Consider the following 17,193-nt stretch of genomic DNA (forward strand, 5'->3'; position numbering starts at 1 on the left):
CAGCTCGGCGTTTGCCTTCTTTGAACGCAGTTTGAACATTCAGCAGTCTATGAGTGGTTGAAGTACGGCAGCTGGGATTGTCCAACGCTTAGCCATTGTAACAGGTGCATACTACTAAGCTGGGTTTTTAGTTTTGTCTGACTATTAGGCTAGGTTACAGTTCTTCCACAAGGACTCAAATATAGAGTACAGAGTCCTTCTCAGGCCATATTTAGTTTGCTTGAACACCGTCATCATGATATTGCAAAATATTTTTTACCAAGAAGCTCAAAGCAATATTATTGAATAGTTATGAAATCAATTGAAAATAGGTAAATATTCTATAACAGGTCGTAGAAATAGAAAGATGTACATTCTGAGTCCAATCTGAAATCATTGCCTACCTCTCTTCAACCTTCTCCTTCTATATCTGTAGTTCATTAATATCATCATCATCTATCCAGAGACCCAAGAGTTGCCTTTTCATCTCTATGGCCCTAATTCCATACGTCTTATCAGTAGCCAGATCCCTTTGTTACACCACCTACTGATGTCTAAAATTAGCATTTTTTCTCCCCATTTCCCCTGCCTTGGTCAAGCCTTCATTGGCCCATCTGAACTGGTCTCCCAGCCTCTGATCTCAGCATCCCCCCGTGCGAACTTCAAGTGCCTTGGATGGAAGCCCCTTAACTCCTTGCCATCATACGTACAAATGTTGCCTGCATCACCTACAAGGCTGTGAGTTCCAGCAGGGTTGGGGGCGGGTCTGTCTGATCCATCTTTGTGTCATCAGCTCTAGTACAAAGCCTGGTAGGTTAGCTGTGAGTAAACCTACATGCTATTCATCTGTCTGTTTATCCACCATCCATCCCTTCAACATATATTAATGAGGCCCTATTATGGGCAGGCACACTTGTAGGTGAATGAGAATATGGAGGTAAACAAAATAGGTATTGCTGTCCTTAGATATGTTGCTTCTTACACTGATGCATACACTTAAACCTTTATAAAGACATTTTATAAATTTATGGAGTCAAACAGATCAGTGTTTTCCTCTATGATTTGTGCTTTTGTGCATTGCATATTTCAGTTCTAAACCGTAATAAAGCCATAATAAATATCTCCCACAGCAGAATTTTGATTAAGAACTCAGGCTTGGAAATAAAATTACCTGAGTTCAAATCTCATCTTTGCTACTAAAACCTGGACAAATTTGTTAACTATTCTATGCTTCAGTGTGATATCATTGATTACCATGAGAATAATTATTTAACTCATTAAAGTTGTTTTGAAGATTAAATGAGCTAATACAATGAGATGCCTGTAGAATGGTAACTCATAAATAGTAACCTTATATTATTGTAGCTAGTATGTTTGTTTCTTATTATTCTCTCTTTCAGCCATCTGAAGTTTATTTTCATTTATGGTGTAAGCTGGGAATTCAATTTTACATTCTTTTTTATTATTTTCTTTTTGTGTGTGTTTTGTTTTGAGACAGGGTCTTGCTCTGTCCTCCAGGCTGGAGTGCAGTGACACAACCATAGCTCACTGCAGCCTCAACTTCCTGGGCTCAAGTGATTCTTCCACCTCAGCCCCCCAAGTAGCTGGGATTACAGGTGTGTGCCACCATGCCCAGCTAATTTTTTAAAAATGATTTTTGTACAGACAGTGTCTCACCGTGTTGCCCAGGCTGGTCTGAAACTCCTGGCCTCAAGTATTATGTTATGTTTCATATGGAAAACCAATTTTTGCCAAACTTCTGTTTAAAATATTTCAGTGGCTTCTATTTGCTCCTAATATCACAGTACAATTCTTTTTTTTTTTTTTTTTTTAGATGGAGTCTTGCAGTGTCACCCAGGCTGGAGTTCAGTGGCGTGATCTCGGCTCACTGCAACCTCCGCCTCCTGGGTTCAAGCCATTCTCTGGTCTCAGCCTCCACAGCAGCTGGGATTACAGTCGTGCACCACCACGCCGGCTAATTTTGTATTTTTGGTAGAGACGGGGTTTTGCCATGTTGGCCAGGCTGGTCTCAAACTCCTGACATCAAGTGACCCAGCCGTCTCAGCCTCTCAAAGTGCTGGGATTACAGGCGTGAGCCACTGTGCCTGGGCTATCACAGTATAATTCTTGATTTGATCTACTCTGCTCTGTGGAATCTGGACCCTGCCTGTCTCTCATATTTCCCTTTTTTGTGACTCTTTCTGTGGTTCCGATAGCCTGCCTTCTTTTGTGGTCCAGGAACATACCAGTGTATTTTCCTCCCTGGGGCCTTTACACTTGCTATTTTCTCTTGGAATGTTTTTCTCCCCAAGTTTTATACTGATGCCCCAAGTCATTCAGGCCTTCCCTGACCACCCAGTAGAAAAGGTATCATTCTTCCTGCCCTAACATACCAAGGCAGTCTCTATTTTATCATCATTTCATTAACTTTATTCCATTTTGTTTTACTCATCACATTTCGGATCTGAAATTTGTTTTGATTAATCATTTTTCTTCCCCTGCTAGAATGTAAGCTTCATTGGAACAGAAACCATTAGCTGTTTTATTTATTGCTGTATCCTCAAAATCTAGAACAGTGCCCAGGAAATAGTAGATAATAATTACTTTAGTGATTAGTCTGTACTTTTCTCCTGATCCAAACAGGCTTGCTTTCTAGATGGATAATACTGGCAACAGTACGGAAGGTTGATTTGAGGTGCTACAGAGTGACTTAGGATGGGGACTGGCTGGACAAGGGCAGGAATGGTGGAGAAGGAGACATGCCGGAGGCCTGGCAAGCTGGCCCATTATTGATTTATGTGTGCTTGTGTAAGAAGATCGAGGTTTTCCTGGCTTGGAGCCCTGGCGTTGGCTGTACACCATGCCTGGAATTTCTTTCACTGGCTTATTATTTTCAGTCTCACATTAAATGTAACCTGCTCATAGAGGCCTTTCTGGAGCCCTCTCTGTGAAGTGGATCTCCAGAGACTTGGTACAATCAGTGGAGACATTGAGATGCTGAATACCCCGAGAATTTAAATGTGCATGTCAAACATTTAAAGGCAGGCACTAAGGCCATTAGAATGTGAGCTCCAATGAGGCAGAAGTTCTGTCTCTTCTCTCTCACCGTGTTTCAGCTCCTGGCACACAGTAAATACTCAGCAAATATTTATGGAATGAATCAATATTTGGTTTTCCTGTGGCTTGTTTTGTTTTCCTGTTAACTTTGCTTTTCTACTTTGATGTTGCGATGATTAATTTTTTTTCCTTTGGGCCTAAACATTTAAAGCTGTTGCTTTGAATGACGTGTCTGTTTTAGAAGACACTCTGCCAGATTGTGGTGCTGTTTATCTGCATGTCAGATGTCTGCCTTCTTCCCCGTGCCACCGCTTTTTGGGCTGGTTTGACTTGGAGGATATCCCTATCTTGTTACCCTGGCATCTCTTCAGAAATTCACAGTCACAGAGAAGCTTTCAGTGGGGGAAGAGTTCAAGTATGAAATCCTAAGATTTGTAGGCACTAGTCCAAGACAGACTTGTAAGATTATGGATGATAGAAAGGTAGGAGAATTCAAATCAAACCAAACATTTATTTAGTGCTTGCTGTGTGCAGGAAATTGTAGTGTATGCTACGGCGAATATTTCAAAGTTAATGTGCCCTGAAGAGCAAACAAGGCAGCTCGGAAAGAAGATTCCACTCCAGAACAATCACATTTACATCGGGACATACCGAGGGAGACATTTTGGAAACAGATCTGATGCCTGGGAGATGGTTGGCTTTGGAGTGCCGAGGTCCAGCCTTGACATTTTAAGAATCATCTAGGATAAGGGCAAACATTCAAAATGGCGATCTCAAAAGTACAGTAAGGTCCTGGATAATTCTTCAAAAATGAAAAAAATCGTATTGCAGATTGTGTTCACAGAGGTAGAAAGATGGACCCAAGGAGAAAATTTTTTAAAAAACAATAATGATAAAGGCTGGACTGTTTGGCTTACCTTAAACTAGGGTATCAGAATTCTCCACTCCTCTTAATGAGCACTTGGTAAACGTCTACGTCCTAGAATCGGCAGTACATCCACCTCTGACAGAAGAGGAGAGTGCCCCATTCTACAGGTGACAGAGAACCTTCCAAACTGCTGAGCTCTGGAGCTTCCGTTTCCCCAGATAGCCCAGGTGGGAAACCAGGATCTGTGTTCCAAAGACTCAGAACAAACATTTCTTAGCGCTGAGCCTCCACACACAGAATGGAGTTGTGATTAATACTCTGGGAAAGGAAAGAAAGTTCTGCCCATGTGGTGAGAAATGAAGCCAGGGTTTGAAACCAAGATGGCCAGGCCCTTACACACATCTGCCTCTAGGTTGCTATCATTACATCACATGCAAGGAAGCAACCAGGCAAGATGAGACCCTTTGACATAGGGAGTGGCAGGCACGGCCTCTGTGAGGGCTCAGCAGGCATCTGCTGAAGTGGCGTGTGATCTGCGGGAGCCTCTGTCCTCTCCTCTATGCCCAAACACTCCCAGCAGTCTCTCAGGAGTTTGCCATGCCTATGAGAGTGAAGGGTGGTTTTGCTCAAGACTGTGATAGGCAGCAAGCTCCTTAAACTGTAAACAGTCCTAGGAGTAGAAGGGATATTCACTCACTGTACAGGAACAGTTAGTTGGGTAGAAATAAGCGGGCCAGTCCCTGGAGAAATATGGAACAGGGTGAGTATTTATAATGGTGCAGATGGGGTGGAACAGAAGGAGAAAGCACAGAAAAATCTCAGAGAGGGAGGCTGGGTTGTGGTGGGTCTTAAAGAGGCTGGGGGTTTGGGGTGTCCTGTAGTTACAGGGCACAGACAAAAGTGAGACAGGAGCATGCCAAAGAAAACTCTCACTGCTTCGCCTTTTGGCCCCAATGCCAGTCTTAAGTGACTAGGAAGTGGGCAGCCAGGTCAGATGGTGGTTAAAGTCATTTGCTCTGAGACATCCTGCTTGGGCTGCATCCCCTTCACACAACAAGCAGATGGGTTTTCCTCTTGGCCTGGGGAATTAGTTGCTCTCAAGTTGCACATCTTCATAGGAGTGCTTGGCAAGTGTGGGTAAATGCCATCAAAAATTTCCCAGCCTTGTTGTGAAGATGGTCTCTTACCACGCACAGAGCACTTAGCACCTTGCCAGGTACCATGCTTAATATCCCATTTAATCCCCAAGACAACCCCATTAGCAGGTTCTATACTATAATCCCCCATTTCCTAATGTGGAAAGGAGGGCACAAAGAAGTCTAACAGCTTCCTCAAAGTCATGATGCAGCTGGGATTCAAACTTGGGTCCTTTTCTGCAAAGTTTTTGATGCTAACCTCTACACACTTTGATCTGATTACCGGGAACATTATCTTTCCTGTTATGGTGGTGAGTTGACTGCTGGAATCCCGAAACCCTGGTAATGCATGAAAGGTATATAAATTAGCCATTCTTAACCGTTTCAAATACCAAATAAATTTTAACAAGCCTTTATATAAAACTGACTTTTATTACAATTAAAAAAGAACAAAGACAATTTGATAAGTGCCTTTAATTACAACATACCTGCTATTTACATGTAATCATACTTTTATATATAGCTTGAATAAGTTTTATTACATGTAAACTATAAGATATTACAAGTTAAACTCCAGTCTTTTCTGGATATTCAGAATTGAAATACTACCGGCAGAAACACACAGAAAACAAATACCCATTTCAGTTCCTCAGGTACCATTACTGGTTGAATGATCAAGATCTGGCCACAGAAGAGAAGTGGAAATATGCATCAAAACAAAACTTATTCTTAACATGACTAACAGTATTGTTATTTAAACCCTAAACATAATTAATAATTGGATCATTAAAAACACAACTTCAACTTATATAGCACCTTTCTTCCGAAGAGTTGAAAGCATTCGTGCTTATCTCTATTATTTTGTTTGTCCCCATAACATCTCTATGAGGTAGGCAATGGTTAGTATCATTATCCCCATTTTGTATATGGAGAAACTGAGGCACAGAGAAGTTAAATCATTTGCTCGAGGTCACACAGTAAAGTCAATGCTGGAACAGGGACCACAGCCCTGTGCTCTTGTCTCCAAAACCAATGTTTCTCTTTACATTAAATTGTCCCACTTGAGAATTTAATTCAACAACTCAATACACTTTTCCAATAAATAAAAAAATGTGCATTTTTTTCACCCATAAAAATTTTTGAAATACTATGAGCAAGATACAAACACTCTGGGATGGATGGTAGACGGATGCTACACTCTTCTAGAAAGTGCTTATGGAAATGTTTATTTTAATATGAGGAGTTTCTTTTCCTAGTTAAAAAAAGTAAATGTCTTTACAAGAAATATATTTGAAAGAATGCTTCTAGTCACCTATCCAATTATAGCTCTAGTAGCCATATTATGTTATCTACAAACCAGGTTTATTCCTGAGTTTAAAAAGAAGAAAATATCTAAATAATAAGTTAAATCTTTGAGATAATTTTTCTCATTTACACACATTTACTCAAGAGACTCAGAGTGGCAGATAGGGAATTGGGCCAACACATTTCCCAGAGAGACATGAGAACTGAGACACACAGGGGCAGCAAGTCCGAATTTTGCTCTAATCCCTACTCCCTTTGCCGCACTAGAGTCAACTATACGGTTGATACTCGAAGCAAATAAAAAGATAATTTTTAAAAAGTGTCAAGGTCGCAAGCATACTAGAATGCTCACAAATGTTTGCTGACTTGAACGTAAAGTTCAGCTTTCCTGATGCTTTTCACATTGCTTCTCCTCAAGACACGAGCATTGCTGCAGGCATGGCCATCTTCCAGGACATGGGCGGGCAGTGGCACATAGGAATTAAATCCTAGCATGGCTCCAGGAAAAACAAGACAAGTCCTATACTCAAAAAGTAAAGTTAAAAAAAGCAAGCATGCTTAAGGGATGGGTCGTGAACACCACATCAGGTTCATTTATGAGTCTTATATTAAAAATACATAGAAGCTTGTCAAAGGAATGCTCAAAATCCTCAACCCATAGACTCAGGCTTTTGGTCCCAGGCTCTTCTTCTAGAGAAGGGCACTGCTGTCTTTCAGGGAAGCCTTCATTACCTAAATGAGGAGCTAAAGATTAAAAAAAAATTCTCTTTAAGCTTAAGAAAAGGAAACAGTTTGCTCTAAACTCATGGTTTCCAACTTGTTGAGTTAAAAACAAACCAAACCAAACCAGGACATGACAACAAGATAGTTCTGAATTGTAGGCTCTAGGGAGCAACTGGTCCTTCTTTTAGCTTTAACTGTGTCCTATTTAGAGTGCCTAACAGGTATACTAGGGGAACTTTAAAAAACTAAATGTATAAAGAGAATGAGCAGAGATATCTGTTCTGCTAATTTTGAAAAAAAGTTACACTCTAGAATATCCATTCAAAGAATTAACTGTGATGACTTACAGCAAAGTTTTACAAAACCAAAATGAAACACCCTGGCTCCTGAAGTATGTAGAAAATGAGAACTTCAGTAGCTGCACCTCCAATTCACCTATCCTAGGACCTAGAAGGTGCTTGGTTTCTCACTCCAAAGTCAGGCAGTTTGCTATAAATGGCCAAGTTATTCTCCTTATCTGGTAGCTCTACCTTTGCATGCTGAAGCACTCACTGTTTTCTTAGGTCCTGGGGGATCAGAGCAAACTGGCTGTTAACTTGACATCATCCTTAGGCACTGTTTCCTGGGGGAGAGGGTGCAATGGCTTCATGGCGAAAACATTTTACACTCAATTTACTTTAAAAAGGTTTTTTTTTTTTTTTTTTTTTTTGAGATGGAGTCTTGCTCTGTCGCCCAGGCTGGAGTGCAGTGTTGCGATCTCAGCTCACTGCAACCTCTGCCTCCCAGGTTCAAGTGATTCTCCTGCCTCAGCCACCTGAGTAGTTGGGACTACAGGCACATGCCACCACGCCTGGCTAATTTTTTTTGCATTTTTAGTAGAGACAGGGTTTCACCATGTTGGCCAGGCAGGTCTCAAACTTCTGACCTCAAGTGATCCACCTGTCTCAGCCTCCCAAAGTGCTGGGTACAGGCATGAGCCACTGCACCCGGCCTAAAAATGATTACTTCTTATAAAAAGGATTTCTTCCCCTTCACAACACTCAGCTTCCTTTTTCTTTCCTGGTAACTATGGGTCTGGTGTTGTCATAAGGATCTACCTTCCACATGCTGAACAGTGGGGGTTGCCACTTGAGGAGACCCAGGAGAGCACTGTGGGGAACACTAAGCTTACTTGGTTAGAGCATGGCGCTAACATTTCTGCCTCTGTGAGTTTGATTCCACCACATAATTTTTTAAAAGTGCTTTTCCATGGCCCCTTAGTGTCAACCATTCTTATGAAAGATGTGAGCAACAGTGTACGTGTTTTGGCAAAAGTCATGACAAATAGCACCAGCATCTGCCACCCTAGGTGGACCTGTGGCCTCATCTTGGCAGCCTGTGAGTTGGGCAGAGCTGTGATGAGGCATGGTTCTATGCCGTCTGTGATATGGCAGCACTGTGATCTGTACTGGAAAGACATAATGGCATGTCCTGTGAATAGTAGACACAGAAGGCTGAGTGGGGAAGAGACCCAGGGGTATTGCTACACAAAGCGATAGGCCAGCTAAGTACCAGGAGACAAACTGAGGTGGGAGGAAATAGTGACTTCATGGCCTCATTCTTTAGACTTACTCCTTAAAGGACTAGATCTGGGGAGGGAAAAGTAATCACAAAATGTTCAAGCTAATAAGAGATATTTTTGGTCTTAAAACTAAGGTTTAAAAATTCCCAGTACTGAAAACAACTTTCTCACTCTTTTGTGAATTGGACAATTTGACCATTATGAAGATCTTTTGAAACAATCAATGAAAATGCTACTAAGTGTCATGAATTATTTTTTAATATTTTTGAGTAAGGGGAGTACTTTAATACTGATTGGGCCCATGTAATAGACAGTATGTCACTTTTGGTGTAACTATTTTTATGAGGAAAAAACATTAACAATGAAATGCCAATTCTTATTTATAAAAGACCTTTTTTGTTTAGATATATTTCAAGTTTCCCCAGAAAATATGAGCCATGTTAATACAACACAATTATTTAAAAGGTAACATTAAAACATTTTACTGCTGCCAATGTAACATACAGACATCTGAGAAATGACAATTACCAACCTTTGTAATACATGATTACGCAAGGTGATATGAGACAACCCAAGGATAGCACATTTAAAAAAATACCCACAGTATATAACTGGCAAGCCAAAAAAACTTCCCGTATTAACAGAAATGATTACCGAATTGAACGCTTTTTAAAAAATGTCTTTTAAGCAAAAATTGTATTTCTCTTTTCATGTTAAATTAAGAATTTGGAATATTATTTTTCAGTTAAGTCAAAGAAGAACTTGAAAAAAAAATGACATACTTCACAAATAGTAGAGACTAGATGTAAACACAGACCTAAAAATGAGCAGTGGGATTAAAAAAAAACCATGAATGTTTGTTCTCTTCTGGACCATGATTTTAAATTTTAATTTGGTAATTCCAGATAAAGATTCTAATTTATCATGGTTTCTGGACTGATCTCTTTAAGTTAAACACTTTCAGTCTAAGTGTGATCAACTGGCCTAAAGCCACTGTCAGGAAAAATGTATTTAGGAAAATATACAACACAGGGCAAGAAAATACTACCGTGGAATAAGGAATTTAGATTTCACTGCAAATAAAGCCATATTTGATATTAAAGACACATGTTCCTATTTTCACATCAGTCACTTATTAACACCAAACATTATACTTTAACTTTTCCCCATTACACAGTACAATAAGCCTGTCAAGATTTCCAGGAAGTAATCATCAGTACCTGCTGTGCTTCCAGCAGCCAAAGCTAAGCTGGCTGGGTACCAGAAATCAACACCTTCAGGAGAATGGCATCACAAGATTGCATGGACTCATATTAACTATTACAAGGGGCACTGGAAAAAAAGGTCATTTTCTCATTTACAAAATCCTAATTGAACTAAAGCTCTGTAATTATAGCCATGGTATCAGATCAGCTTTTTTGCACATCCTATCACATCGCTGCCTGCTTATGTTTTACACTGCCTATAAAGTCTCATAATTTTAAAAGGGAATGAAACAGAATGCCACAGGTGACCGACCTCTGCTCCTGCTACTTGGGAGTCACGTTGTCTTGGCTTCATCCTGGCTCAAGGTTACTAGTCTCTTGCTGCTTTAGGCCAAATCTCTTATCTCTTTACATTTCCTCCTCTCAGGCTGAGTCAAAAGTAAGTCACATGTATAACAAAACTGTCTTAAAATACTACTGTTTTTCAGCCAAGAGAATTATGGATGCAATTTAAAGTCTAAATGTATTAATTGGAAAAATTAAATTAGAGCAACTCAAGGTTTTCCTGTAATTACTAAATGAAACTGATTGAAAAACTGTTCCTTCTAATTCTGCTTTTCCAACAAAAGTTCATCACACTAGCAGGATAAACATTCAAAATACATAATAGAACATATCCTAATTAAGCACCAGAGTTGTTTCAGAGCCAAGTATATATACACACACATATACGTATGTGTGTGTGTGTGGTGTCTGTGTGTGTGTGTAGTTTATTACTGGTTAAGTAAATGCTCTAATTGGCAAAAATCATGAGAAATATATACAGTGACATAATGCGGTTAAAGTTTAGTTCTCTGTGTTAACTACTTACTGTTAATTTAGTACTCAATTAGAAGTAACTCTGGGATTTTGAGGGCAGATAAATCAGTAATTAGCCTTTTTCCCACAAAGAATAGTGGTAGCTTCAAAAGCTTCAACAGACCTAATGATGTAATTTATTCAAGACAGAAAAAAAAATATGTAGCCAACATTCTTGCAAGAATTACTTTCTTATAGAATTTAAGATTTCCTCAAATATTTTCTTTTCTATACAGCGTTTTGTTCTTGTGTAGTTATCTGCCTAGGATACAGACAGGATATTGAGACTATTTCAGAAAGTAGACACACTAAAAACATTTGACAAATTAAAAAAATTTCGCATAAAACAGGTTACCCTTTCCTGCTGACTATACTTAAGAAATACCAAAAGTAGCATACAAAATGCTTCTAAACCTTCAAAATATCTGAATAAAAACAAAGATCCTACTTTTAACTGAGATAGATTTATAATTCTTACTTACAAGATAAAAAAAATTTCCTAAAATTTATTTTTAAATTTCACATAACCTGCTATAATTCGCTGTAAAAAATGGATGTCAAAATAGAATTTTAAATATACAAATTGTTTTTGATAACTACCTTTCATACATTTTATTTAAACTGTAGCATTAGCTCAAGGTGAAACTTTTTAAAAGAAGCCATAGGCTTTTGTCCAACTCAAAGATTCAAGCCCAGATTCTGAACAAAGCAAATGTGATGAAATTTATGAAAAACTATACTGTATAGTCAAAACAGTGATGGTGCCTCAGTAAATACACTTCAGTAAAATATCCAGTGCTCCAAAGAGCTGAGCCATCTTTCTAAGGTTCACTCTGCTTCTCTCCCCCAGCCCTCATGGCCTGTGCTACCATCTATTCTTTTAATGTTTATGCTGGAGGGCCTTATAGTTCCTTTAAAAGTACACTGAAAATACTTTATATCACAGCTTATTGTAACCACTGGTTCTCAAATTAAAAGGTATATTTCAGTGCATATTTCATGGCCACATTGCAGAACTAATATTTGAAAACTTCTGGGGAAAATTTTGGTAATGAAATTGCAAAATGACATGATTATTTATGAGCTTTCTATAAAAAGGTTTTCTTTTTTTTTTTTTTTTTTACTTCAGAGATCATACCTACTTTCCTGCCTTTTTGATAAGTAAGGCATGAAATGAAACAAAAGTTTTGAGCTGTAAGGTGCCTATAAAGGATGTTACTACAGCATGCAAATGCTAGTTGTGTAAGATGACATGGCTGTTACCATGTACTAAAGAACCCCATCATGTGAGAGATCACTCAAAGTCATTAACACAAAGCAGTGAAAATCACCAGGCAAAGCAGTGCTTATGAGAGACTAGAATTCAGAGAAATGCAAGGTACAAACTTCTCTCTAATCCAAGGGTATTCCGCTATGATCTTCTAATCAGTGATGATTGTGCTTATGCACATGACATCGTCATGGGAGAGACCAGGCTGACTGCAAAATAATGACAACCAACCAGTTTACCTCAACATAGCTCACTTCGCAATGTCAGAAATGCAGTGTAGAGCAGTCACAAAGTCAAGCCGTGAATACAGGGATGGAAAAACATTCCAGTGAGCTGGTCTCTACAATTTTTAAGACACTTCATCCTCCCAATTATATTCTTTGTCATAAAGAGGAAAAACAGCAAGATTATTAAATCCAGAAAGTCATAGATGTCACAATGGGATGAAATAATTTCCTCATTTTTTTCTTTATCAGTGTAGGAAAAGCTGTCTTTCCATAGCCCACACTCATAACAGTGCTTCAACTAGGCTCCTTTGAAAATGAAAAGTGAACAAGTTTCCTAATGCTGGCCTTATAAGATCTAAAGAGATGATTAAATTCAAACCAGGCTGAGCTCTTACTCTGAGCTATTTCAGCCACTGATGTTTGTAAAATATTGGAAGAAGATTCCAATAGGCAATTTGCATTGGCAAGCACTGGACTACAGAATTCCTCACTGTTTTCTGAAAAAATATAATTAAACCTTAATGGAATTATGACTCTTTTATGAGGTTTATAATTCACAGCCACCTCTCATCATATTTTGTTCTTCTTTCCATTTTTACATTTCAAATATTGCAATATTGCCCACCATAAACCACTGAAAATGATTATTCATGTATATTCCATTTATTTCTCTAGGGGGTGTAGGTAATTTGAATCAGGAGCTCCAAGTACCATTTAAAAAGGTGAGTCTTTAAAAACCATCAGTGTTTTAAACACTTGATCAGAAAAAAGATAACAGCTCCTTGTAATGATCTAGCTTATGTGCTTTATGATATCTTTTCAAAAGGAGAGTATAAATCATTGTACATAAAATCAAAATAGTTAATATACATTTTTTTCTGGCACTTTTGAGAAATTAGGCATTGAACATAAAACATCTTATAAACTTATATAACAAAAATAAATGTTTACATTTTAATCTTAGACTACCTTAGGGTAGCAGTTAACTTATGAGATGCCACACTGTTGGTGTGGGCAGCGGAGACCACGCGAAATACACATTCATGTCCACAGCCCTTCAGAGATGGATGCATGGCCGCCGTCCAAATATGTGGTCTGTGTCCCAACATAAAGATTAAGGCTCTCTGTTTTGAAGGAATGAGTTCTGGGCTTAAACAAGTCTAGAAGTACCACAATACTCATGGAAAATACTGAAAAGTCTCGGACGAGTTTTCAAACACTGGGGGAAACACGTTTTTGACTGGAAAAATAAAATAAAGCATCTAAAACTGACTTCAAGTACTTTGGGGAGAGGCTGCTGATATAGAATGCCAAAATAAGAAGGAACAAAGACAGAAGAGACTCCAGGGACGTCCCTCCCCAGTCCCTTCACCCGCAGGGTCCAGATTCCCAGGTGCTGATGCGCAGCTCTTTGGGGAGGACTGGCGAGCTGGGCAGAAAGCAGCAGCCATGGTTTGTCACCATCCTAAAACACCTACATTGAAGGCAAAGGCCAAGCTTTGTGTGAAAATTTCCTTGGAATGAACCATAGGAATCTGGACATTTCAAGGGGGAAAAAGCCTTAAAGTCAATAGCAGACAGAGAAAAGGAAAGAGAGGAAGAAAAACCTGCTCTTCTGAATAGCAGTACTTTAGGCCGGGGGCATTGCGGTCTTTGGTGAGTGCAGTTTTTCCTCACTAATGAGATGAGACCACTGACAGCTGGGATCTTTTGTGGGCAGTGAGGGTGCAGCAGGGAGATGTGCTTGGGTGTGCCTGTCCGTCTGGCAGGCAGGGGCACACTCAGGTGCAGCCTAGTCCGTACCTCTCTGTCTCAGAAACTGAACAACTGGGAGAACAGTCAGGGCCTCTCCAACCATCTTCAGGTGACTAAAGCAGCATATGAAGTATAGGTTTGTGTCACTTCTTCTCTTCCACAGAAGAAACGTCCCCAGACACTGATCACAGGCTACCCAGGGTTGTCTTCTGGGTTGCTAGAGCCTGGTAATATCTCTGCCTTGCTGCAAGTCACTAATGCTCTCATAGTCGTTCTCCTTTGGGACGAGACTGTGGTGGCCATTGGTCCCCAGGGTGGCCTTTTCTTCCTCTCTGTTGAGAGTCTGTATTGCTTCATAATCGGGCTCTGGCTCCTCGCCGGGCCTCCCTGCCGGTGGAAGTGTGCTGTTTGGAGTTTTTTCGAAGTCTTTAACAGTAGCATAGAGATCATTACAGGAGGAGGGTGACCTCTGTGGGTCCCCTTGAATGGAGGTGTAGGTGGACTCCGGAACTGTAAGCGACTGTCCCGATTTATTCACTAACTGTCCAGGTTTATTCACCGATGAGTACATAGCTGAGATCTAGGAAACAAAGGGAGAGTTGAATAAACTTCCAGCTGTGACTTCCCCCTCCCTCTTTTTAGTGACAAGCTACATACTGAGCACTCCTGGGCTTCTGTGTGTGTACTCCTTAAAGATTTGTTCTTTCTCATCTGTACTAATTACGGAGCACATTACTAGAGAATAATTACACACATTATCTTCAACTGTGTTAACTACATCAGTCATATTCCCTTAATTCCATGAAAACCCAGTTCTCTTGGGTCTGCCAAGGAATTTGAGGAGAGGTGGAGTGGGACGTTCCCGAAGCCCCCGGGGACCTGACCACAGCATGTGTTTTATTTCATTTCTGTATCAGAATGATATTTTGCCTGAAAAAGGGCTCCACTGCTTTACAAAAAAGGACAGAAAACACATGGTAGACCAGTGATTCTCAAAGTGTGGGCTGTAAACCAGCAGCAGCAGGATCTGAGAATTTGTCAGAAAGGCAAGTTCTCAGGCCTCATCCCAGAACCACCAAATCAGAACCTCGGGGCTGGGGCCCAGCAACCGGTGCTGATTCTGATGGCCAGTAAAGTATAAGAACTCTGAATTAGACTACTCCATGCTTCCTGCATCACAGTGGTCTCCAACACCCGTTGCTGGATTCTCGTTGGTGGTACACATATATCTGAAAGGGTATTCCTGTCCATTATTTTTTGACTTAGTTGCGTATTACTGGTTAAACAGACATTGACAGTTCAGGTCTAGTTTTCTTCAGTGGGAAAACTCATTCTCGCTTGCAACCAGCCAAGTCAGAAGTGACAACTTACAGGATACTATTAAGAGCCAGTGGCTTTCCAAGCACACCCTGACAGTCTCACTAATAAATCCTGTATCACCTCCGATATCAACAGGGATTTCATTCATTGTGAAGATTAAATGTACTAATTAGGAGACTTTTGGGGAGTATTATTTTATTGTGAAAAATCACGGTTGGAAATAAGTAAAAATACACTTCATTACCTGTGTTTATTTTTATCATAGTGATTTGATTCATTCAAATACCCAGGAAATACATGAACATGCGTCCTCACAGATGCCTGGCTTCCCAAGGGCTGAGGGACATTTTCCTGCTTTCACTTTTCTCACATACTGCGGGTGAAGTTTCCAGCTGGCCTCAAAAGCTTCTTAAGACAGGCCTGCCACATGCTAACTGGTCATTTGCAATTAGAACTTTTCATTACAGGCTGGTGGCTGGTTCAGTTTGGTGAGGCCTTGACAATCCAAGGGTTTGCAGTTCAGAAAAACAGTCTTTGGAAAACTCTTGCTATGTTGATCTGACTGTCCTAATGAATATGAAATGATTAACATTCTCACCTTAGAGGTTTTAATGAAAAAACTGCTCTCAGAATAGAAGAATTATAATTTCTTTGAATTTAATAAAAAAATTCACTGCTGTTTATAATGAAGTGCAAACACAGAATGTATTATCTAAATGGTGGTCCAAGCCAAAAATTATATGTGGACAGATTATAAAAGGGTAAACAATGGATGACAGTGGTGAGGGGAGACGGCATACCAGTTCATTCATCACCTGGTAACATCAAGGAGGACAAGTGTACCTTGACCTAGATTGTAACAATGAGAGTCAGCCCCTCACCACCGTTAGCTTCTCTCCTCAGCTTTCTTCCCCCTGGTCCCTGCCATTAATGCCCCTCACTCTTTGTAAAGAGTACTTGGTCTTCTTGGCCTTTGTCCTCATTCGTTAACTTGCAATTTAATATTGACTCTGGGAATGAACCTAGTGTGGAGACGGTCTCACTGTACATTTCAACTTCTATAAAAGCTTCTCGAGTCTTCTCATATTCCTTTTGACTATTTTCTATGACTATTATGACTATTATTTTTATTTTGTATACAAGTTTCTCTTCCAGTCCCCTTGCTATTTAGCTTCTCAATTTTTCTCTTTAAAACTTTCATTGTTATTCCTCAGTCTGTAAATTGTTGCTATATTCTCATGTTACTCTCTTCCTTTTCCCCATTTCTCTTCTTTTTCTAATCAATCCTTTCTACAACATTCTGTTAAATTGGGATAATAGAACTTAAAGCTCAGATCTCAGCTTCAGTCTGGACTGTTTAACATTAAATTACATAAATACAAAAAAACTTTTATATTTATTTTTCCTCTTTGTCCTAAAATGAATGTCTGTGAGTCATAGTTACGTCATGTTAAAAATTCATCAGTATAACTAGGTCCTGTTTCAAAAAATACAAACAAATGTAAGATAAGGAGCAATTTAAAATTTTACATAGTCTTTAATTCCCAGTACTCCTATATATTTTAACTTCTTGTCCCAAATGGGATCACTTTGGCTGCAGAGTAGAAAACAGAGTGGAGGGAGGCCAAGGAGCTGCCAGGGACCAGCAGGAGGGGACTGCTCTGGCCTAGGGAAGGGCGGCCACAGTGGGCTTGAGGGAGGTGGGTACACAAAGAAAACAGTTTGGAGGTGCAACTGATGGGTCTCGGCAATTGACTCTGTTGGAGGACAGTGAGGAAAAGGAAGTATCGAGATGACCCCTAGGTTTTGGTCTGTGCAACCAGATAGACAGATGGCAGGTCCATTCTGGAGGTAGAAACATGGACGAGGGTGGGCAATATCACCTAGGGAAAGCATTTTTGCTCTTTGAACATTCAATGTGGGTGTCTA

The 17,193-nt window shown here is 39.8% G+C and overlaps 1 protein-coding gene across 1 annotated transcript in view; it reads right to left on the bottom strand.

Annotated features, from left to right (window-relative positions):
• Window positions 1-5,452: 5,452 nt before the first annotated feature.
• The window catches only part of PAG1 (phosphoprotein membrane anchor with glycosphingolipid microdomains 1), a 148,638-nt gene continuing 136,897 nt past the window's right edge, over window positions 5,453-17,193 (bottom strand). Inside the window, exon 9 of the mRNA XM_024251349.3 lies at window positions 5,453-14,524. Within this exon, the coding sequence (XP_024107117.2) occupies window positions 14,162-14,524 (363 nt within the window). The 3' untranslated portion in view covers window positions 5,453-14,161. The remainder of the gene's footprint in view (window positions 14,525-17,193) is intronic.

The sequence above is a fragment of the Pongo abelii genome, chromosome 7 (assembly GCF_028885655.2).
Source record: "Pongo abelii isolate AG06213 chromosome 7, NHGRI_mPonAbe1-v2.0_pri, whole genome shotgun sequence".
Lineage (NCBI taxonomy): Eukaryota > Metazoa > Chordata > Mammalia > Primates > Hominidae > Pongo > Pongo abelii.